This window comes from Cetorhinus maximus, chromosome 21 (assembly GCF_964194155.1).
Source record: "Cetorhinus maximus chromosome 21, sCetMax3.hap1.1, whole genome shotgun sequence".
Classification (NCBI taxonomy): Eukaryota; Metazoa; Chordata; class Chondrichthyes; order Lamniformes; family Cetorhinidae; genus Cetorhinus; species Cetorhinus maximus.
The window spans coordinates 49,913,288-49,936,989 of record NC_135899.1 but is presented as its reverse complement, the minus strand read 5'-3'; the positions used below and the strand labels follow the sequence as shown (position 1 = coordinate 49,936,989).

At 40.0% G+C, this 23,702-nt stretch overlaps 1 protein-coding gene across 1 annotated transcript in view; it reads left to right on the top strand.

The window, feature by feature from the left end:
- The window catches only part of stk40 (serine/threonine kinase 40), a 61,612-nt gene that overhangs the window by 12,096 nt on the left and 25,814 nt on the right, over window positions 1-23,702 (top strand). Inside the window, exons 2-7 of the mRNA XM_078566951.1 lie at window positions 3,070-3,196; window positions 4,731-4,816; window positions 6,851-6,991; window positions 8,055-8,276; window positions 9,903-9,955; window positions 23,264-23,379. Of these exons, the coding sequence (XP_078423077.1) occupies window positions 3,085-3,196; window positions 4,731-4,816; window positions 6,851-6,991; window positions 8,055-8,276; window positions 9,903-9,955; window positions 23,264-23,379 (730 nt within the window). The 5' untranslated portion in view covers window positions 3,070-3,084. The remainder of the gene's footprint in view (window positions 1-3,069; window positions 3,197-4,730; window positions 4,817-6,850; window positions 6,992-8,054; window positions 8,277-9,902; window positions 9,956-23,263; window positions 23,380-23,702) is intronic.

Sequence of the window (23,702 nt, the reverse complement as noted above, 5' to 3'; positions counted from 1 at the left end):
CCTGACAACTGAGTGAGTGAAAACATTTTTCCTCATCCCCTGTCTAAATCCTTTGCCAATGATCTTGAATTTGTCTTGTTATTGACCCATTTTCTTGAGGGATAGAGTAGAAAGAGAAAACTATCAAAACTTCTATGAAGCCTGAAAATGTATAGTGCCTCATCATTTAAAGAGAAGCAGCTGTAAATAGTGTTTAGTATTTTAAGCTAAATGAGGAGTTACAATTGCTGCAGTTAGGTGATTTAATCTCATAATTTAAAGAAAAATGCAATGAGTTGAAAGGGCTAGATTTAGTGTATGAAGCTTACTGCAGCTTGTACAAAATGGGTGCTGGTGTCCTGCTGGCTTTTAAACTATGCAGCTGCATTGTTTGTGTCAATATGGTGCAGGTTAACTAGTGGAATTTATCATGCTGTTCTGCTTTGTTGAAACTGTGAATTATACATTGAAATATGGAGAATTTGCAGGTTCTAAATTTACTTCTCCAGCATCGTCCTTGCCAGCCCCTGATTTCCCCATTCATCCAGAACTTCAAAGTGTTGAATAATCGAATGCATATATCCTGGTCTCTACTGTAATCTTGTTTGCCCATCATTCCTATCCTCCTATCACCAATGCAATGAATTTAGAACCCTCATTCTCTTTGTAGCAACACCCACTTTCTAGTCCTTGGACTCTGACCTTCTCTGTACGTCTCTTCCGCTGCCTTGCCCCATTCTCTTGAACTCCTTCCCTGAACCTCTTTGCTTCTCCACATCTCTCCCATCCTTTAACTATTTTGTTAAAGCCAGGCATTTGCTTACCTCTTTGTTTTCCCATCATGGCCAGGCTCCTGTCCCTTGTACATAATAAAAATGAGAAAATGCTGGAAATACTCAGCAGGTCAAGCAGCATCTGAGGAGGGAGAATCAGAATTAAAATTTCAGGCCTGTGGCCTTGCATCGGAACCCTGTAGCTGTTTGCAGCAGGATGTGACAACCCTTCACCTCCCGTGAAACATTCTGCTGATCGTGTATTGATACATCACTTATTTTGAAACTAAGTGGTGTGATTGTGTGGGAACAAGCAACTCATTTTTGAGAAGCTTTCTGCGATTTTTTTTTTGGAAAATTTTAAATGAGTTTAGTCAGCATTTTCCTTGTGAAATAAATGACCAACTGTGCCTCAACTGCCTTAACTTATCTGGTTACCCAATAAACTTGAATGGAGAAATCAAAGTGAAGTTTTTACTGTAGTATGTGTGAGCTTGAATTAAAGCCTTGAATGCGAGACAACAAGACCAATGCCAGAGCCAACTGTTGGTCTGCAGTGAAAAAGCATTGCCTTGTAATAATTAAAACTAAAAATATAGCTGCACTGCTCAATTTTTATGGAAGGTGGGTTTTTCTTGAGCTGTGTGTTGCAATGCGAATACAGTTCGCTTAGTTCGTGCTCTGTTGCTGAATAAACATGAGTGATGGCTTTGCGCTTATGTTGTGTATACAGTTTCCATTGGTGCAGAGATTGCAATTAAAATTTATAAATGTTCATGTAATTTTGGAGACAGCCTTGACATGTATGCAAAGGTGTACTGATATTGTAAGAAGAATATGATTGATGCATTCTTATCTTGTTGTCTTTCCTTTTGAACTACTGAACTGGTGCACACAGTGAAATTTATTTCACATCAAACACCTCAAAATCCAAGAGCAAAGTAGCATCAATAAATTCTACAAATGTGAAGAATATTCATCTATCCAAGAGGAACTGGTTGAAAAACTGCATCACCACGAGTTTCTCTACCTCCCCCTCAAACTCACTTTTTCCCAGAGGCAATGCAGACTCTTAAAAGTTACCGCAGAACTGGAAAATGTATTCCTGAAAACGGGGACAAAGGAAAATAAGATTTGTCTTGTTGCAGAGGAAGCAGTCTTTTAAACTACCATTTTCTTTTTGCAATTTAAATGTTAACTAAATTAGAATGTGGGCGTACTGAGGTTGCATTTAATTGCTCAAAAAACCAAGCTCCCTCTCCAGGGTTCACAGTTGAAGCAGTGATATAGCAGAAGTGGAGTTACCAGCATGATCCAGAGACTGAGCCAACTGACTGAAAGGTTCAGACTGTTGTTGGAAGTCAATTTTTCTTTTCAGTCATGTCCTGTTTTCATGCAAATTGTTGTGTATTGTAGCTTTTAAATCATTGAAAACCTATCTGTCTGAAAACTTGGCTACAATTGTAAAATGCCACCTTGGAACTGCTATATCTGTTTTAGTTAATCTTGAGATTGTCAAATAGGCATCGCCCAGTTTCTATTTAACTTGAGCAAAAAATAAGCCTTGAGAATTGACTTTGAATTAACCAGTTAGGAAAGATAACCACAGGTAATTGTTCAGTCAGTTTGGTCTGATCAGAAATCATTTTGCTGCTGTTAACATATGTGTTAGATTTTGAGTCAAGGTGAGGTGAAGATGATTGCAAGAGTTCAGTACTGGGAGTGATCAGTTTTCGTTTAATTTTGCATGGACTAAAAATTCACTTCAGTTTGGTACACAGATCCAACGGGCAATAAAATATCTCCTTGAAAGGAAACAGCTAGTTAGCAGTGTAGGGAAGAACTGTGCAGAAATAAATCTAAGACAGCGAGAATCTAGAAGATGAAGGAAAAATTTGGGGCTAAAAAATGGCTTCTTTGAAGAATAAAACAGAACGTTTTGCTGAAAGTCAGGCTTTCCTTATAATTTAATTTGTAATGACAATTGATGGCAAAGGGTTTTTCATAGATTCCACAAAAAAGCCCTGCCCACTGAGATACTGAGGAGATTCTGCGATGATTACTGACTTCTTTTTCATGACTGGGAATTGCTGGTTGCATCATACCAACTACCACTCCTCTTGCAGCATCAGTGCCTCTGCTTTTCAGAGCTGCCAAGTCAATTGAGTCCCTTGTAGTGGGGATTAACTTGTATGCATCAAATAGTTATTTAACTTGTGACTTGCTAAACTGGTTAGTTGGGGACTATTTAAAATAATACTGGTCAGTTGAACCAACCCAAACGAAACAAATGCTTTAAAATGTTTGTTTTCTCTAGAGTGGAGACTGCAGGATGAAGAGGAGAGCAGCAGACAGAGGAGCCGGTGAATCCTCAGCACGATCCAAGGCTCTTTGTACAGGGATCTCTGGAAGCAACAGCAAGAGGGCTGGCCCATTCATCTTGGGTGAGTTTGTTCAGTTGCAGATCTTTGAGAGAGAATGCTGATTATAATCATCAATTTATATTCTTCTTGGCACTTCCCCCTCCTCCCTGGACTTGTATTGGGCTCAGTTCCAGTGGGTTCAATTCTGGAAGCACTCTTTACCCCTTGCTATTTGCTGCTTTTCACGAGCAAGCTTAGATCGTGAGTGTTGACAGATAAATCCAGATAGAGGGCATATTCCAGCCCAGCCCAATCATGTCTTCATCTGGCATGGACAATGTCAAGTACTTGATTACAATCAGGAGCAGGACCCTAGGTTATTCCTCTCCCTTCAGTAACCTTAGACGCAGAGGCTATTAATAGTACTTGTGTAAGATGAACTCAGGGGATAGGGAATCAAACCTGGGATCTTTGGTTTGTGTGGCTTGGAGACCAATTTCTATTCCCAACCAACCATCAAAAGAGCGAATTAACAAAATAGCCTGTGTACAGGCTTAATGAAAAAACTGACCAGAGTTTCTGCTCCTGAACATTAGCCCCTACTGAAAACTCAGGTGAGAATGCAGTCAGCTGTGTTCTAATACCATGCATAATACACTCATTGTCCAGACTTGTGAGCAGTAGACATTCTGATGAGGTGTTTGCAGGACCTTACACCAGAAGAGATTTTTTTAGTTGATGTGGGGAAGGTGGAACTGCTTTGGCTGGTCCTTTTTCCCAAAATGATAGGCTTAGTAAATTGACACATCAGGGTGGGTAAATGAATACAGATCATTTTGAGGATGTGTTCTAGATGGAGGATAACCTGTTATGATTTTAGGAATGCAAATCACATTTTGCAAATAAAGGGAATGTAATTCTGCAAAGCTTCGACTGTTAAGGCAGGGAGTAGCTGAGCCATCCCCAGTCTGTGTATATTAGCAGATCTCTGCTTAGGTAGTAATAGAAATGTTAGAGCTCGCTTCAGAGCCCATGGGTTAAGGAGGGGGAAAAAATTATCTGGGGTTTCCCCCTCCATTGGTTATCCAGTGACAGTGTTGATTGACAACAGGATTAAGGTTGGATGCCTCATGAGGTTGAACAACCTGCCAACACTGAGGGTCATACAAAATTTGGGTGTGGGTGCAGGACCAGCCCATGTGAATCCATATGTACCTTGAGCAGTGGGGGAGAAAAGAAAATTTACTTTGATTAAGTAAGTGCTTGAACACTCAGTTTGATTTTTATTTTTCAAGGAATGTTTGAAATGGACAATGTACTTGCATTGTGTCTTAAAAGGGATTGGAAAATGAGTTTTATCCTGCAGCAGGACTTGTCAGCTGCATGTTGTTTTTATGGCTTTTTAGTGACTCAAAAATGATTAGTCATTCCCTGAGCTGTTCCCAGCGGTACATATTACACCACATAACCTTGATTTTTAAAATGAGTAAGAAGTCCTACACATTGGGGAAGTCTTTTATGTAATTGTGAGTTAGTCATAGGCCTTCCACTAAATTGAAAGGAATCTCTGGGGTGTGCGTTTTCTTTTTAAAGCAGTTTTGTTTCTCTTGGTTAGGTCCTCGTTTGGGAAATTCGCCTGTACAGAGCATTGTTCAATGTTTGGCGAGAAAAGATGGAACAGATGACTTCTATCAATTAAAAGTGAGTGAAGAAAGCCTTCTAACATCTTCAAAAATGCCCATCACACGGAAGAACAAATGTGCTTCCAAATGTTCAATTATAAACACTGCCACCATGAAATAAAATTAGTCCAAAGCACTATTGTCACTAAGGTATCAATGTAGCATAATAGTAGGCATGTGAAAGTTTTCAACCTACATCCACCTGAACTCTGCAAGAGACCCAACAGCTCAGTTAAATGTGCTACCCTTTCAAATGTATCAAAAGAGGCCAATTTCAGGATGAAGTACAAGTGATTGCAGGTTTGTTGCTGGTGGTTGTTACTTGTGGGAGCAATTTCAAGTGATGAATTAAGTTTTTTTTTACAGTAAAAGTATATAATGATACCACTGTTAAATGAGCCCAGTAAAGGTTGAAGTCAAGGCCATTTTGGTCTCCTTTCGTTAACAGCTAAACTGCTTTTAGGGACCCTACCTAGAAGGGGTGGTGATCGGAGAACACACTTCAACTACATGGTATTTATTTATCCCCATGTACCAACAAATCTGTCCTGTTCACTTGTCCAAATTGCTTTTTATCCAGTTATTGCACGGCTATTGTTTCTTTTCTCTCTTCTCTGTCCTTGCCCCAAATGATTAAAAGTATACATTGGAAGATGCAATTGAGTTCAGCTTTGGTGCTTCTTTGCTGACACATTTGCTGCCCAGGTACTCATGGCCTGAATGGCTGTTAAGACTTAGGTACCAGAGTGCCAATTGCTTCAGAATAAATAAATGCAGAGTCCTTTTGGGAAATCTGTAAATGTGATATTGACACGTTACAAATCATAAAATGATTTGGGTTCCTACTACTTCTCCTCACTACCCTGATAAGAATTAGGCTATGCTCTTTCTAATTTCTCTCTTTTCTGTGATGGAGACGGCATGGTGGTAATGTCACTGGACTAGTAATCCAGACGCCCAGGCTATTGCTGTGAGGACACGCGTTCAAATCCCACCATGGCAGCTGGTGGAATTTAAATTCAATTAATAAAAAATCCGGAGTTTCAATATATGAAACCATTGACGATTGTCATAAAAACCCATCTGGTTCACTAATGTCCTTAGGGAAAAAAACCTGCTGTCCTTACATAGTCTAGCCTATATGTGACTCCAGGCCCTCAGCAATGTGGTTGAGTCCTAACTGCCCTCTGAAATGGCTGAGGAGGCCACTCAGATCAAGGGCAATTGGGGATGGGCAACAAATGGTGACCTTGCCAGCAACGTCCACACCCCATGAAAGAGTTTTAAAAAAAACAGGCATCTTGCCTGTAGGCCTGCTCTATTTTATTTGACTGAAAGATTAAAGAGAATGTAAAATTGTCAAACATGGTGTCAGATTTGAGAGTGCAGATGTACAGAACTTTAAGAGCATGATTGTAGGTGGGGGGAAAAAAATGCAGATAAAATTTTGGATTTTATTTAAGAGAATTAAATATAAAAATGTGATAAATCCACATGACATACGGAACTATTAAAAAGGTGCACTTTACACTGTGGGAGACAGTGATAAACTAGGGCTATCCACTAGAAAGAGTCAAATACTTGAGGAGAATAAATAAAATTATTTCCATTGGTCACTGAATCTGTAACCAGGCATAAATTTGGGATTGGTGGAAATGTGAAAGCTGAGATTAGACTATTTCTTTCCACATAAAGCGGTTACTAGTTGTTTGAGAGTGAGAAAATATTTAGAGGGTCTGGGAAAAGAGATGAAAAATGGGATTAGAGCAAATAGTTTCAGTGCAGAGCTGGCAAAGGCAAAATGATTCCAGTGGTTATGTCCTGTGGTGAATTTGTGATTCAATGCATATCTAGGAGAAAATTTGTTGGAAAAGTTGCTTCACTTCTGAATCAGTGAGGCTCCTATTTTGCTTTTTATGTTGATACTTCAGTGTCTTAACTGCATTTGATTGAAAAACAGTCACTGAAATGAAAATAAGTACTGTTACAGCTATAAATAATTATTTTAATTCTGACTCTCTTGCATCTCTCCCCACCCCCCCCACCCTTTTAGATTCTCACACTTGAAGATAGAGGTGAGAGAATGGAAACTCAGGAAGAAAGGCAAGGAAAGATGCTTTTGCATACAGAATACTCACTCCTGTCCTTGCTTCCCAATCAAGATGGAGTGGTGCATCACCACAGCCTCTTTCAGGTACTTTACTTCCAAAAGGTAATGTCTGTTACCTTTTTTCCTGCAAATTATTTCTCTCGTTAAACTAGTATTTATTTCACAAAGCTCACCATGGTTGTCAAATATTTAAAGCAGAACTGAACCTGTAAATTGAATCTGTCAGGAGGACAAATTTGTTGAACCCTTAATCTGGATTAGCCACTGAAAAAGCAAAGTGCAGACATCATTATGGACCTTAGCAAGCTTTCTTCCCACTTGGGTATTTCTTGGGCCAGGCATTTGTTCACCTGACTGGCCAGTCAAACTGGACCTCGGAGCAGGTGCAGTTGAATTGAGTTTTCTTCTCCGCCCTTGGCTTCTGCTTGGCGCTTGGAAACACTTGCATAAACATGAACCAGTGTAAGGTAATGCTGGAAATGAGGCTACATCAAGTAACCTACTTCAAAAATCAAATGTTTGCAGTTTTGTGCTGTTTTAATATCATCTTCATTTAACTACAGGTAGCAAAGTTACTCTAAACCCAATTGTCAACAATACAATAAGGGTCTAATATCTGCACCTCAGGAATCTGAAATTAGTTATGATTGATTTATGGTTCTTAGTTAATTTTCATTTTTCCAGCTACCTGCCCTGTGCATCTGCATTACTGAGTACATTTTAGCTATTTGACTGTAGTGCGTGCTATTCAAGAAATGAAGTACCATTGTTTGGAAGGGCAGCATGTTCTCAAAGGACTGTTCTAAGGAAGGGTTAACAGTCTGGAAATTGTAGGAGTATGGACTCACTGTGGTTCATAAACTGCAAGAACCAGTATGTCTCAGATCAGTGTGGGAGGGGAATGGTTATTTTAAAGTGGGATTTATTGCCGAGGGACAATACTAATCAATGCATTTAACAAATTCGATGCAATCAGGAGAATTTGAGAAAATTATGGTGTCTGCAACGAGTTTCCAAATGTAATGCTATCATATGTTCACAAATGTTTACCAAGATGTTCTGAAACACGGGTTCTGCTCATATGTCTGCAGTGTACATGCTGCCTCAAAAGATGGTCTGATTCTCGATGTCTACTTTTTTTTAACAGGATAGGGCTGTTGTAGAAGAGTTTGAATCCAGCAAGCTTGTACGGAGGATGAAGAAAAGGATCTGTTTAGTTCTGGACTGCCTCTGTGCCCATGACTTTAGTGACAAAACTGCAGATCTCATCAATCTACAACATTATGTCATCAAAGAGAAGAGGCTCAGTGAGCGTGAAACAATTGCAATATTCTATGATGTGGTACGGGTAGTGGAAGCTTTACATAAGGTAAAAAGATTTTGTGTTTAATTACCTTTTACTTGAGATAGGGAGATTGGGCTAATGAATGGAGCAAGTCATATTTTGGCTTGAATGGAAATATATCGCCATTCCTTCACTGTCACTGGGTCAAAATCCTGGAACTCCCTTCCTTCCTAACGGCACTGTGGGTGTACCTACACCACATGGACTGCAGCGGTTCAAGAAGGCAGCTCACCACCGCCTTCTCAAGGGTATCTAGAGATGGGCAATGAATGCTGGTCCAGCCAGCGAAGCCCACATCCCGTGAATGAATAAAAAAAAGGCTGTAGATTAAAGCTACCTCTCCCTTTCCCCTGTAGTATGCGTTAGCTCCAACCTAAGAAAATGAGACCCTCAGTGTGCATTGGGAAGAACCAATGTGGCTTTAAAGGAAAAATTGCATTAACATCACAGGACCTGGAATACCTATGATTAAAAATACAAAGCAACAAGAGTAGAACATCAAGCCGCTTGAGCCTGTCACACCATTCAATTAGGTCGTTGCTGATCTGTGTTTTGACCTTGATCAATATCTCTTAATACCTATAACTAATAAAAATCTGTCAATTTCTATTTAGCTTATACCTATATTGGATCAATTCACCTTATTTCCAACTGCATTCTGAACTTCCTTGATATACTTCACTTAACTATGACTTAGTAGATCATTCACTGACTTACTGTTTTTTGAATAAATGTCTCATTAGTTTAACTTGCCTAATTTGAGTCGTTTTTAATATGTGCAATAGGTATTCAAGAAGGCAGCGAACACTTGTAACTAAGACTAGCTACAGTTCTGAGGGCATATAGTGTTTAATCTGCCTACACTTTCCTTAATTGCCAATTTGTTTTTTCCCTCTTACATCAATGTGAGAGATGATCAGTGACATTGACGTAAACCTTTCCACAAGTAACTATTGTGTACTGTGTACTTATCTGTTGATCTACCTGTTACTTCTTTATAAAGGTCATGGGGGTAGGAATTCTTTTGGTTATGTGTAGCAATATGATAAATGAGTTTCCGCAGGTGCTCTGAGTTTAGAAATCATACGTGTCCTAGAAACCAGAGAGAATCTTTGTACCTATAGGGCAGCTACAGAGATTGGACAGTTAATCCTAGTTTGTAGTTGATATTTTGAAAAAAAAACATTATATAGTCTTTTTCTAAACTTATGTGACTGATTTAACTGATAGGTGACCTTCCCTACAGCTCCTTATCCCCTTAGTGTTTGGTCCCTGCCTCTTACCAATTTTTACCATGCTGCTCTCCTTAACCCCTTCCCTCACCAAAAAAGCTACAATCAGGTAGTTGTGATATAATAAAGAGCAGCTATGAATTGATGCCCCAAACTCTATTGGACCATTCTGACATGGTACAGTCAAGGATGATCACACCTTACCCTTATCTGTAATTTGTAATGCAGCTAGTGACTTTGATACTGAGAAACCTGGCCTTCGAGATTATTTTTGATGTTGTGTATTTTGATGTAAACCAAACCTCTGACAAGCCCTGACCATTTATAAGTTGCTTTCTATTTCAACTTCACTCTGTCTGCCTTGGAGAAGGCTGCTTAATTACAAAAAATAATCAAATTTTTCTCCTTCCTTCTGCAGAAGAACATTGTGCACAGGGACCTGAAGCTGGGGAACATGGTGCTAAATAAAAGGTAACTTGAAACTGATTATCTTTCAGTTAATGAATCTATATTTTGTTAATACTCAGTTCATCAAATTGAGGGAAAGTAGTGAAGGGAGAATGGAACACTTGCTGTGGCCACTCAGTGTCAGTATCAAGCACCCCCAGATCTGATGTAGCACAGTTAGTTCTAAGCTCCCCATACTGCAGAGCTTTGAGTCAAGGTGTATAAATGAAGAGCACCTGTCTCTTGCACCACTGATGGTTCCCCTTTTCTCACAACAGCCACCTGTGGCCTTTGTGTGATTGTCAATTGCCACTTGAAGATATCTTTTTGCTGTGGCCCCAGTACCCCTTCGTATCTGGGCTGAAGCTACTTAAAAATAATCTCCCAGAGGGCTGGTAATGAGCAGTGGACGAATATCCTGTCAGTCTGAGCTGGGTTTGAACTCAGACCCAAAAAAAAATGAAATCCCAGGGCCCAACATAATTCATTAATCCAACCTTGTTGCTCTTTTAGTTAATAGGGTTGTGTCTCTAAAGCAACCAGATGCAACTGATTTGGCTTGAGTCAGCCAGGCAACATTAGTAAGCCACCACTTAGCAACTTAATGGGCCTTGGTATTCTTGCTGTAAACATTGAACATGGAAGCATCAATTCATGTGACCATTCCATGTGCTGATGTACATAACTGAAGAAATTCAAAGATTGCATAGGAAAACTTGAGTGCTGGAAATCTGTAATAAAAACACCAAATGCTGAACATATATCTCTGGTCAGTGGGTTCCTGAAAGGAAGGTATAATTTTCCTTAAAATGCAGCTGATCCGTAGTGTAGCCCTGATCTACTTGTTATTTCATTTAAAGCCTTAGTCTTGTGTTTTCGCTTCCTCCTTGATCCCCTTGACAAGAAAAAACTATACATTTGCTCTCACCAAAAGGGAAACATTGTAATGAATGGTGTTCTCTGACCAGTTGCGGAAGTGTGTGGGATCAGCTTAACCATAATTATCTATTCAGCTCAACAAATATGAATAATTTAAATCTTGTATGGGGATTGATGTTTGATTTTCCCTGGTACCGCAGTCCTTTTCTTCTTTCTTTCTACTGCCTTTTTCTTACCCTCCCCATATCCAAAATCTTAGTTTGTTTGGCTGGAACTTAGATACAAAAAGGAAAACTGAGGTCAATAACATCACAATGCTTGCTAAATCCGTGTAAAGAGCAGTTTAATTGCAACGTCTTCGAGCCTTATCAATTCATGATGGAAATACCTGAACATTAATAGAAAAACTCATGGCCGCTGTATCTTCAGTACAGCATAACATTCAGCACTGCACAATTCAAAGTTGCAGGTCTTAATTTGCCTACGCTTGTCAAAAGATTGAAAGCAAGTTTTTGTACTTCAGTTACATTTAAATTGCTGTACAGATGAAGTTTGAATTCAGTAACCTGGAGCGATAACCTCATTACATTCATTGTGGAGCAGATGTTTTGGAGTTGGTGCGAAATAGTGTACCAGTGTTGGTTAATTTGCTTTTTTTATTCATTCATGGGATGTGGGCGTCACTGGCTAGGCCAGTGTTTATTGCCCATTCCTAATTGCCCCTGAGAAGGTGGTGGTGAGCTGTCATCTCAAACCATTGCAGTCCATGTGTTGTAGGAACACCCACAGTGCAGTTAGGGAGTTCTAGGATTTTGACCCAGCGACAGTGAAGGAATGGTGATATATTTTCAAGTTAGGATGATGAGTGACTTGGAGGGCAACCAGGTAGTGGTGTTCTCATGCACCTGCTATCCTTGTCCTTCTCCGTGGTAGAGGTTTAGGGTTTGGAAGGTGCTGTCAAAGGAGCCTTGGTGAGTTGCTGCATGCATCTTATAAATGGTACACACTGTGGCAGTGGTGGAGGGAGTGAATGTTGAAGGTGTTGGATGGGGTGTCAATCAAGCAGGTTGTTTTGTCTTGGATGGTGTCAAACTTCTTGTGTTGCTGGAGCTGCACTCACCCAGCCAAGTAGAGATTATTCCATCACACGTTTAACTTGAGCCTTGTGGGCAGGCTTTGGGGAGTCAGGAGGTGAATTACTCTCCGCAGAATCCCCAGTCTCTGACCTGCTGTTGTAGCCACAGTATTTATATGGCTGTTCCATGGTAGCCTCCAGGATGTTGATAGTGGGGGATTCAGTGACGGTAATGCCATTGAATGTCAAAAGGAGGTGGTTAGATTCTCTCTCTCATTGGAGATGGTCATTGCTTGTCACGTATGTGGGCGAATGTTACTTGCCACTTATCAGCCCAAGTCTGAATATTGTCCGGGTTTTGCTGCATAAGGGCTTCAGTGTCTGAGGAGTTATGAATGGTGCTGAACATTGTGCAATCATCAGAGAATACCCCCACTTCTGACTTCATGATGGAGGGAAGGTCATTGAAACAGCTGAAGATGGTTGGGCCTAGGACACCACCCTGAGGAACTCCAGCAGTGATGATCTGGAGCTGAGATGATTGTTGGAGGTCAACCACAACCACCTCCCTTTGCTCTCTGTATAAGATACTCCATTTGCTGTGCTCTCCAATCCTGTGTGTAAGTCTTGTCTCTCACTTGGTTTCTCTCCCTGTTCTAATATATATCTAAATTTATTTAACGACTTCTGTAAATCTTTCATTCCTGAGCAAATTTACCAGCTGCATGGTTAAAATTAAAGGGAAAAAAATGAACACTTTTTGTGGGTTTTTAAATCTACAAATGTCCTGCCTCTTTGAAAAACCACAATATTACTGCCAACAGTAGGTTACATAACGCAGGCTAATACCGCTCTATAACTCTGATGGTTTGAGGGACTCTTCGCTTATTGAGCATGTACTTACAGTTTTGTAGGATGCCAGTAGGTCAAGAGAGTTTGTATTAAAGCATGAAGAGAATAGCTTCTCGTCTTCCGTAGAATCCACCCGCACCACCATAATAATTTTGATCAAAGAGTAGAAGGAATGGTTGTGTTCATAAGTGCTTGGCCATTTAAATGAGCCGTCGTCAAATTGTAGTGAAGCACATCCTTGCCAGCAGTCAGTACTTCTTAGGATGCTTATTGTGTATAAAAAAAAATCAAAATTCTGCCTGCTGGGAAGGCACTATAATACTGCAATAATATGTAGCATTAGTGCTAGACATACATTGTTTAGTAATCTGAGAGTGATTGCACCACATAAATGGTCTACAGAGGGGTTTTAATTATGATTTATGAGCCATCTTGGAATATGTTGGTATCCTACTTGTTCAAACAGTAGCAGCTCATTTCTTGGTGTTGATTTTCATTTGTTCCAAAGACCAAAGATTATTTTAACCTTTCCTGCCCAAATAAAGTTAATTTTCTAATGCTTTTTTTCATCCTTTTCTTCCTCTACATCTGGGGTACTCTATATGTGTGTCCTTCACAGATGAAGGTAGTGACCAAGAGCACTAATACACGAGAGCTTTGTTACGCAGAAGCCATCCACATGATTATTGCACTGTTTTGATTTTAGATCAATATTACTTGGACTTGATTTGAGGATACTTACTGTTGGCAAGTCATTTTCTCTTTTAAGCATGTGCACCTTGTGTTTCTTTTTAAATCTTTAAAAATAAAAGAACTTAGCTTATGATATAGTATTCAATTGTGTATGTATACATTGTAAGACTCCACTAGCACTGTGCCACCATTATTTTGGGGACTACTCAGTTCTGTAATTGCAAGTTGTCTCCTGCACTGTCCTTTTGAGCAAGATTTAAATCTTAACGTTGCTGATCTTCATCAGTCTCCATTGCAGAGAAGCTATCCTCTATTGCTTTGAATTGCTGTTTGTGTCTATATTTGACAGGGGAAAGAAGAAATGAGCAAAAATGGTCTTTAATTGCACATGGCAGAACTTGCAGTTAATGGATGTTGGAAAAATGTTCGGGTTTTATTAGTTTCCTTTGCGTTGGTATAACTGTGGAGCCTGCCTTAAAGATCACCAAGGAGCTTGTCTACCTGTGTCTTTCAGCAAGGTGATGTCAATCAGGTTCATCTTGAGGTTGAAGGTGTGCTATGTTTTTTATATGTATGTGTGTGTGTGTGTATATGTAGTTCCCTGAATGGTACTGGGATATGTTTTGTTCCTTTTTTTTGACTCTTGTACTCAACCATAGGATGAGCAGATGTTTTCAACTTGAAAGTTTTGCTATTCCATATACAGGCTACAAGACCTTTGAAGCTGGTGTTTTAGCAATTTTTATGTGGCTAAAATTGATAATACCTGAATTACCCAACCCTTAGTGGCAAAGGAATGCTACTTAATTGGTTGCCCTGATTGTGTAGTTGGCATCTGATGATCAAAGGAAGAACTGCTTGGATCCCGAACCGTTGAATGTTCAAATGAAACATTGAGGACAATTTTTACTGTAAAATTTTTAGCATTTGAAATTAACTGAACATGAACTGACCTTGCAACTTTTTGTGCCATTTTATAGTTTGAGCACCCTGTCAATTCTCTTTTTTAACTTCATAAGACCGAATATGTTGCTTTTCACAATACAGGATTAGCAAACTCTTCAATTTTACAGTTAATTACAGTTAACTGTGAACCACACAGTGCTATCACACACAATCTGACTGACAGGAAAAAGGGAAATAATGTCTATCCATAATGATTGGTTGAAACCAGTGTACACAGTGATTTTTTTTTTTGGGATGGTTTTATGCCAGTCATTTCAATGTAACAATGCAGTGTTAAAATCTTTTGTAACCCTTTTAAAAACTATGTGTAACACTTTGACAGTGACAATAATGAATTTTTTTTTTGCGCACTGTGTCTGACTTATTCCTCATTCACCTGCAAGTCCCATTCTGTGGTTCAGTGTTTTGGTTTGCCATACATTATGTTCCTGTGTGGTAAGAGCTGAGTAGGAAAAAGTAGGGAAGCTAGGTAGTTGAAGGGTTAAAGTGCTTGCTACTGTGCAAATGGAGAGGCTCTCAGAACCTTTCACTACAAGCAAACAATAGTCATTTGCCAGAGGAACCATGGCTTGGGTGACTCATCCAGTCTAAATTGTGCTGACGCAAGAGAAGGCTTGCTCATATTTATAACCCTTATAATGCAGCACAGGGAACAATTAAAGCAGCAAGTGTCCTACCCAATGTGGGGGTGTGTGTGTACCTTCTTTTTCCCGCCCACTATCACCTCCCACGTTTGCTTGTAAACTTTCAGATGCAGGGAAAGCATACTGTGCTTCAAATGTTTCTGAAGTGATGCAAGGTCAGGAGTCGTTGAACATTTTATTTAAGCTCATGGCAAATTTTAGGCAGTAGCGAAATATTGAGACATACTCCTGTTTTTTAAACCATGTCAGTGATTTGACAGTCTGCCGTACCTTTTGTAATAAGACAGCGCATGATTGAAAGTTTTTGTATTTAACGCCTTTTAGATAACGTGGGCATTGATATCAATATAACGATGCTTGTTCTGTGGCTTGTTTCTTCTGTGGCTAGTGTTAAGTGTCACTTTCATTTTGAAGAGTTGCACTAGATATGTGTGTGGGGTGGCGGGGGGGGGGGGGGGGGGAAGGGAAGGTGGAAGCGATTCTAAACCACGATATTCAAAAGGTATTCAATATAAAAGCTTTTCAGTAATGCGCTGCCTTATCACAAAAGGTAAGACAGATTGTCAAATTGTTGGCATGGTTTAAAAAACAGGAGTACGTCTCAATATTTCGCTACTGCCTTAAATTTGCCATCAGCTTAAACAAAATGTTCAGCTATTGAAGCAGGCCAGACTCATGTCATGACTCATGGGGGTGGAAGCGATTCTAAATGTTCTGGTTATGTAGGGGTTTCGAATGCTGTGATAGCTAGTCAGTGTAGCAGTTATTTCTGTTAAAATCTCTGTGTCTGTATCACAACATCATGTATTGCAAGATAAGTATTTGCCTCCTATAATTTTTAAGGTGGAAATTCCAGCATGATATATTCATGCCCATGACCAATAAAAATAATCACTGCTTCAGAAAAGCAGTCTCCACTGCGCCAATGTGATATTTTCTTTTCCTTTAACCAGACATCTAGGAGCCCTTTGAGAGAGACTGCAAAATGATGGGCATCCTGGTGTTGTAAGCTCCACTCTCTGTTTATAAATGAATAACACACCTGAACTATTTGGGAAGCTTTTTTTCCATTTTCCTTTTCCCTGTCTCACCTCAAGCCACAGTCTGCTGTTAGTGGTTTTAGTTCTACATGCATCAGCAGTCCGACAGTTTCTTATGCCCTTTCTTCATATGTGAGCCAGATGGTGAGTATTTGCAGGCTTCTTAAGTGTATGAGTTAGTTTAGCGAAGCTGGCTCTTGTCATTCCCACTTGGACTTTCTAGCGGGAGTGGTTATTCCTGGATTAATAATCCAGAGAAAGTGAGTTCAAATGCCACTGGAGCAGTTTGGGAATTTGAATTCAGATGTTTAAAAAAAAAATACTGTTGTCGGAGTATCACTAAAAATCCAAGTGATTCGCTAATACCTGAAAGGGAAGGGAACCTGATGCGCTTGCTTGGTCTGACTAACCTGTGACTCCAGTCAACCTATTGAGCCACTCAACTGTATCAAAACTGTTACAAAGACCACCACCTCCTTGAGGATGGGCAATAAATGCTTGCCTGACCAGTGAAGCCCAGATCCCAATTATGAATTGGGAGTGTGGAAGGAACTTTGTATTACACTGCTCTTGAGAGGCAGATTGTGGAAACCTTATCTCTTGGCTGAGGTATCCTAAATCAGTACCAAACAGTTCAAATCTAACACGCCTGGCTCATTATGATACCACGTTTACTCCCTCATGCTGAGGAACCCCAGCAACTTCTCCCTTTTTTAAACCTAGAAGTACATGAGGATGAGTTGATTCCTGTCATGAGTACCTGGACAAGTAAGTCATTGCTTAGCAGAGTGGGATCACTTGTGTTTTAAACTGTGCGTTAGTCTGGGGGTATTGAGTTGAAAGTGCCTCAATTCATCTCAACTAGGACTTTGAAAGAGATTTTGGGATGGATAGAAGAGCAGATCCCAGAAGTAAAAGTGTCCCAATTCCCAATGATGAATTGCCTAGTTCTCTGTGACGTGCTTTTATTCTGAGTGTTTCTATTGCCCTGACACAGCATGTTTGCACTGTGGTTCATTGGGTGGGCCCATGATCTGGAAGTTCTTGTTAGAGCCTTGTCAAAGCATTTCAAACAAAGATTTGCCTTTTGATATACAGTGACTTTTCAGAGACAAACGGTGTCTTCAGGCTGAGCTCTTTACTGGTCGTTGTTCCCTCTTTTACTCTCCCCTCCATTACTTCATACGTCTTTTGATCCCACTGAAATTTTCTGGATTTTCCCTCAGTGTTGCTTTTACTGGTAGATGCATTGCAGGGAAAGATTCCTCTTCAATTTTGTTCAAGGATGTGGCCTGCAGGGGCAATAAGACAGTCGGTGTGTCTGGAGATACACGTGCATTGGATCTCTTCACTTCCTTTATGGAGGTGTAGTATGTAAGCAGAGGGAGGAAAGTAATTAGGGCAGTAGAAGAGGTGAGAACTGCACAGCAACTTTTGTGCAATTTCATAATCATAAGATTCCAACTTTTCAGGCCTTCAAGTTTTAAGCAGACAATTTAAAAATAACTTTGAAGTACCCTCCTCATACAACTATATTCAGAGAAAATAGACATAGCATGATTTGTGATCTTATTGGCCATTCATCATTAGATATTATTAATGTATGCACACTAGCGGACTTCTTTATTAAAGCAAAATACTGCAGATGCTGGAAATCTAAAACAAAAACAGAAAATGCTGGAAAAACTCAGCAGGTCTAACAGCATCCGTGGAGAGAGAAACAGAGTTAACATTTCGAGACTCTGACCCTTCTTCAGAGCTCTGAAGAAGGGTCATATGGACTTGAAACGTTAACTCTGTTTCCCTCTCCACAGATGCTGCTAGACCTGCTGTGTTTTTCCAGCATTTTCTGTTTTTGTTTCGGAGTTCTTTACTGTTGCTGTAAGTATCTAAACAAACACAATGTGATGCACTATATTAAGAACAACCAAGTACCTAATCTTCTGTGTTTATAATTGAATAGTGAATCTGACCATGAGAGAGCTTTTTTGCATTTCCTTCATTCCTCCCAACCCCAATGGACTCCTGTCAGGGGATGTAAAAGAAAAGGAAAAAAAAACCTTGCGTTTGTATAGCATCTTTCGTGGCCATGGGGCAACCCAAAATGGTTTACAGCCAATGAGGCATTTTTGAAGGTATTTTACTCACTGTTCTAATGTAAGAAATGTGGGAGCCAATTTGTGCATAGCAAGCTTCCACAAGCAGCAATGTGATAATTATCAGATAACCTGTCTCTATGATATTGATTGAGGGATGAATATTGGCCAGGACACTGGGGATAACTCTCTTGCTTTTCTTCGAAGTAGTGCTGTGACCTGAGAGGTCAGACATGGCGTTCTGAAAGATAGCAGCTCTGCCAGTGCAGCATGCCTTCAGTACTGTACTATCGCATCAGCTTTGATTTTTGTGCTCAGTCTCTGGAGTGGGACTTGATCACACGACCTTGTAGTTCTGTGTATCAGCAGGCCTGTAATACCTTACCTATGTGCCAATTCTTCATGCATGAGCCAAATGGTGAGATATTTTCAGGAGTCTTAAAGTGCAGGAGTTAATGTAGCCAAGCTGGCTTCTGTCATGAACACCTGGACTTTTAAGTGGGAGCACTTTGTTATTGGACTAATAATCCAGAGAACACAAGTTTAAATCCCATATGGCAGTTTGAGTCACGTTTTCCAAGCAGTGAAGGAACCGTGTGTGCATGTTACGTTCTCGCCTTACTTTTGGGACACGGGCTAATTCTGGCAGCCCCACTGTCTGGTTGAAGCATGCTACCTCAGCATTGACCAGAGATCAAACCTTGTGTGTATGGTTCAGTGTAACAATAAATTTATTCGCACACCACAGCAACTTTTTGCTTTCTTTTTAAAACCTAAACATAAATCAGGAGCAGCATGGTGACTGGGAAATGTGACTTTGGCTATATGGAGTGATGTCATTGCAGTTGCAGTTCCCTTTTCTTTCCTTCCTGGCTGAACTTCTCCCCTTCCCCACCCCAAATATGAAATCGCTGATCTGTTGATCTAAAGTTAGAATTTCTCATTTTAGAAATCTGGTGTGTGTCATTTATTTTGCAGCATGTCTATATATAATACCTTTTGGATACAGGCACACTAAGTCTTAAATGAATTACATTAAAGTACATTTTGGAATATCTATACTGCACACTTGTAACTCTGCACACAATTCAATGTTTTTGAGTTAGATTTCATCTGTGGTTAGCTTACATGCCTCAAATATTACATATTTGTCATAAATTACTGTGGCTCTGAGTTGTGACTTTAAACTGTTCAAGTAGACTCACTCCTCTCCTCTATGTGTATCCCCTCCCCAAAAAGAGAGCTATCTTTTGGAAAGGCATTTGTGTGCAGATGATGTAAGGATACAGCAGTTTACGATTAAAATCTGCTGTCTTTTGGTCCTTTTATCCTGTACAGCTCCTTCATTTGATAGATGATCAGAGGTGACCCTATGGTGTAAATGGCCTGGTGCCAATGAAGTCATTTCACCTGGTGCCTTTGAAGCCAATTGCAGTTAGTTGCAAAAGTAAATGTCTACTGGTACTTGCATTTGGTTTCCCACTTCGACTGACCACTCAGCCAACCTGTAGGGAACAACAATGCATTTTTGCTGCAAGGAGGACATAAATAGGTTTTGGGGGGGGCGGGGGGGGTGCGGTGTGGATAGCGTGGGGATTTCTCTGCCCCCCCCCAACAAGTATTATTGATTATAGCTTCCCGCTATTTTGCAGTGGGCCACCCTTGCAATGTTTAGGTTCTGTAAGTTAATGTGTATTCCATGAAATCTCTTGCATATGTGTTTATTATTTCCCTAATCTATACCAGAGTCATGTTTGGAAATACAAATTTAGCTTCAGGCCGTTGCTCTATACTTGGTGCTAGTTGTTTTTGTGGTAGGGCATTGCTGAAAGGTGAGTCATATATTTGGTTAATTGCAGCCATCTGTGGTTTCAGTTGCTCAGTGATGCGTACCTGTTCCAGGCTCTAAAAACAATACTACTGTAGAATTGTTATTCAGTGATCCATCTTTCCCTCCTGGGTTACTGAATGCATTTTATGATGTAGCGGAGTGATTTTCCTTTTCACTTTCCTTCTTTGGTATAAATTTTAGAATTTGAGGAATGCAAGTTTCTCCCTTTCATATTCTGGAAAGGAAGGTACAGCTCTAAAATTACATTAATCTGACCAGCCCTACCACAATGTAAAAATTAATTGAATGTAAATTTTAATTTAAATGCAAAGAGAAGGTCATCATCTCTGCATCCTTCAAAATTTCACAGCATTCATTGTCTCAATGAAGCATCTAATTTTACCTCTTGAAAATTAATTTGTCCTCAATTTTTTTTCTAACAAAATTCTTTTAGAATCTGACTTTCAGGCTTGGTAATAGACTTTTCCCAGAGGGTATCCTTGTGACAAGGGACCATAGAAACTGTCTGCATTGTAGTTCACGAGTGTGTGTATTTTGTAATGTGCTGGAAACTTTTGAAAGGAAAAACTGGCTTAATGTTTCAGATGCAGACCCTTTGTCAAGAATCTTCTCATGAAGTTCACATGTGAAATGGTAAACCTTCACTGGGAGAGCAAGTGAGAAGGACTAGAAGGCCTAGGGAAGGTCACTCTTAGTTTGTGTTCTCATTCTGCCTGATAGAGTAAGAAGATAACACTTATGCCCTCAGGCTACTATTTCTTGCAGACTTGTGATAAATTAACTTTTTTTCAGGGTTGTTACAAAGAAGCATATTCTCGCAGTCAAAATCAAATTGCATCAGAAATTGTTGCGGACAGTTCAAATAAAGGTTAGCTGTTCTTTTCTAGGCCTTGGATGTATTTTGGTGATGTTGGTTTGATTGGGTGGTTCAAGCAAACATCTATATGTAGCTAATAATCTAGTAGTGTGCTTAGAAACGAGAAATTGTATTTGAAAAGCCAAAAGATGGAAAGAATTTTTTTTGTTTTTAATGCCTCATTTCCCGAAGGCACTGACTCATACTAGGGTACAGCTCTCTGGGTGTTGCCTGCATTATCATGGAAAAATGCCAAACTTCTCATTAACCACAGCATTGGATTCCCTTCTTCAAAACTGCTGTAATTGAATTGCCAATGACTACCTCATTGCTATGACCCTAGGAAGTGTCTTGCCACCTAACTCTGTGGTCCTTTCTTCAGTCTTTTTAGCTTGGTTTTCGTCCTACTCTCAGCATTGGAAGCACCCTTGGAACCAATAGGTTATTAACCCTTCTTGTGCTTCTCAACCAGCGTTAATTGGAATTTGCTGCTTTGTTTGCTTTCATTGCTTCTCCTTTGTGATGTGTCTCACACATGGTTTTGCTCTGTTTGCCCTGCCTATCAGTTGCAGTGGCACCATTTCCTGCCCCCACACTGTCATTGATATGGCTTTTCTCCAACCTTCTTATTTGCTTGCTGCTCCTTGGTGACTGCTTATTCGATAGTTAGGTGTGAATAACACAAAATCTGCATCATGACTTCTTTCCTGCTGTTTGCTCAGGCTGTGCTTACAATGTTATTTTTGACCTTGAGCTGAACTTCAAACTTCATATTCTATTCATCGCTAAGACCATCTGTTTCTACCTTTTTAATATCAGCTCCCTCCATATGGATCTCATTGCTGTTGGTAACTTCTACCTGTCAATGCCCTCGCCATTTCCAAGCTTCACTTCTCTGCCTCTGTGCTAGCCTTTTGAGCTCCATCCATCCTATACAAACTCTTAACTAATCCAAAACTCAACTCACTTATACCCCAGCCCTATTCCTGTACTAAATTTTACTTGCCCATCTGTTTCCTATTCCCTACAGACAGATGACCAGATTGTCCTAATAGTTTAGACCTTGCTTTACTCTACCTCTGGACATCAAGCCTTATGTCCCAGACTCTGTTAATGAGTCTTATGTTGGCTACCTTCCCCATCTTGTCTCCAAATCCCTCCAAGCCACCATCAGTGGCAGAAACTTCAACAATTCCTTCAACTATGGAATTTTCTTCCTAAATCTTCCACCTTCCTAATCTCTCTTCACTCTCAAATGCCTCCTCAAAACAACAATCATATTGTGCCTTTTTATGTAGCAAAACGCCCTGGGGCTTCACAGGAACATTGCGACAACATTTGACACTGAGCTACATAAGATGTCAGGACAGGTGATCAAAAACTTGATCAAATAGAGATTTAAGGAGTGCCTTGAAGGAAGAGAGCTGGAGATTTAGGGAGGGTATTTCAGAGTTTAGGGTCCAGGCAACTGAAGGCACAGCCATAAATGATGGAGCAAGAAAATTGGGGATGCGCAAAAGGCTAAAATTAGAGTAGTGCAGAGGTCTGAGTATTGTAGGGCTGGAGATACCATGAAGGGATTTCAAAATAAGGAAGAGAATTTTAAAATCGAGGCATTGCTGGGAGCCAATGTAGTCGCACTGTACAAGTGTAAGTTGTTGAAATAATTGGGTTGAAGGGTCCAGATCAATAAGCAAATAATCCTGTGCGAGCTTCAACTTTAAATGTCCCCTGCTGTCAAATATCCTGAAAATATAAGGGGGTAGGTGGGCTATATGACCCTATTGACCTGGAGGTTCCTTGCAGCACAGCCCAGTTATTAGTGGTGAACTCCAGCCTTGCCTTGATGTTGGTTTGCTGTTAGCTAATCAGAGGATTCGTATATTTTATTTCACCATTTAAATTGTATTTGGGATTGTAGATTGACTGCCACAAGATCAGTTAATGGAAAAAGCGTATTGGTAATTTTAGAACATTATTAAAAATCTCTTCAAAGGGTTAGTGTTTGTTGTGCCTTTGGCCACTCTGTATTTGAGATGATGGCGGTTGTGACAGTGCATTATTGATCTAGGAGACCTACCAATTCAACACCTTCCTGGCTTCCAGCCCTTTCCTTGTGGTCCACCACAGAAGGTAATTGGTATAATGCATCATGTAATTTACATATTGCCGCTTAGGCACTCTGGGATGTGAACTGTACTTCCATTTGTAACGTTGGTTATGGGTTTGTAAAATAACCTAAGTTACAGAAATGCTCATGGGTTAATTTGACAGCTTGTTTAAAGTGAGCTTTCCTGGCCTCCTTTTTCTTCTCTACCTTTAGTGCTTTAAAAACTAAGTAAATTTGGTGCACACTCATTTGTTTTCTTTTGCCCACAGGACCCACAGAATCACCATCACTAACTTCTGCCTTGGAAAGCATCTAGTTAGTGAGGATGATTTACTGAAAGATCAGCGGGGGAGCCCTGCCTACATCAGCCCTGATGTACTGAGTGGTGAGTTCCCAGTTTTGTCTGATGACTAAAATCTGTTGGCAGGGAGTGGGCGGGTTGCAATTTTTAAGGCAGCCCGTGTTCCTGGATCAATGTTTACTGCGTATAGTGACATAAGACAGGAAAGCCTTCTCAAATCCCCACACCCACTGTTTTTTCCTGTTGTCCAATGCTTTCAGCTTCCAGCTAAGTGTTTCTGTACAGTAACCATATTTATCATCTAGCTGCTGCAACAGATGGTATAGCAAACGTGGAGAATATGATGAAGAACAAATATTAATTATTTCTTTAAGCTGAAGAGGGACCTTCATTGCATTTTGTGCTGT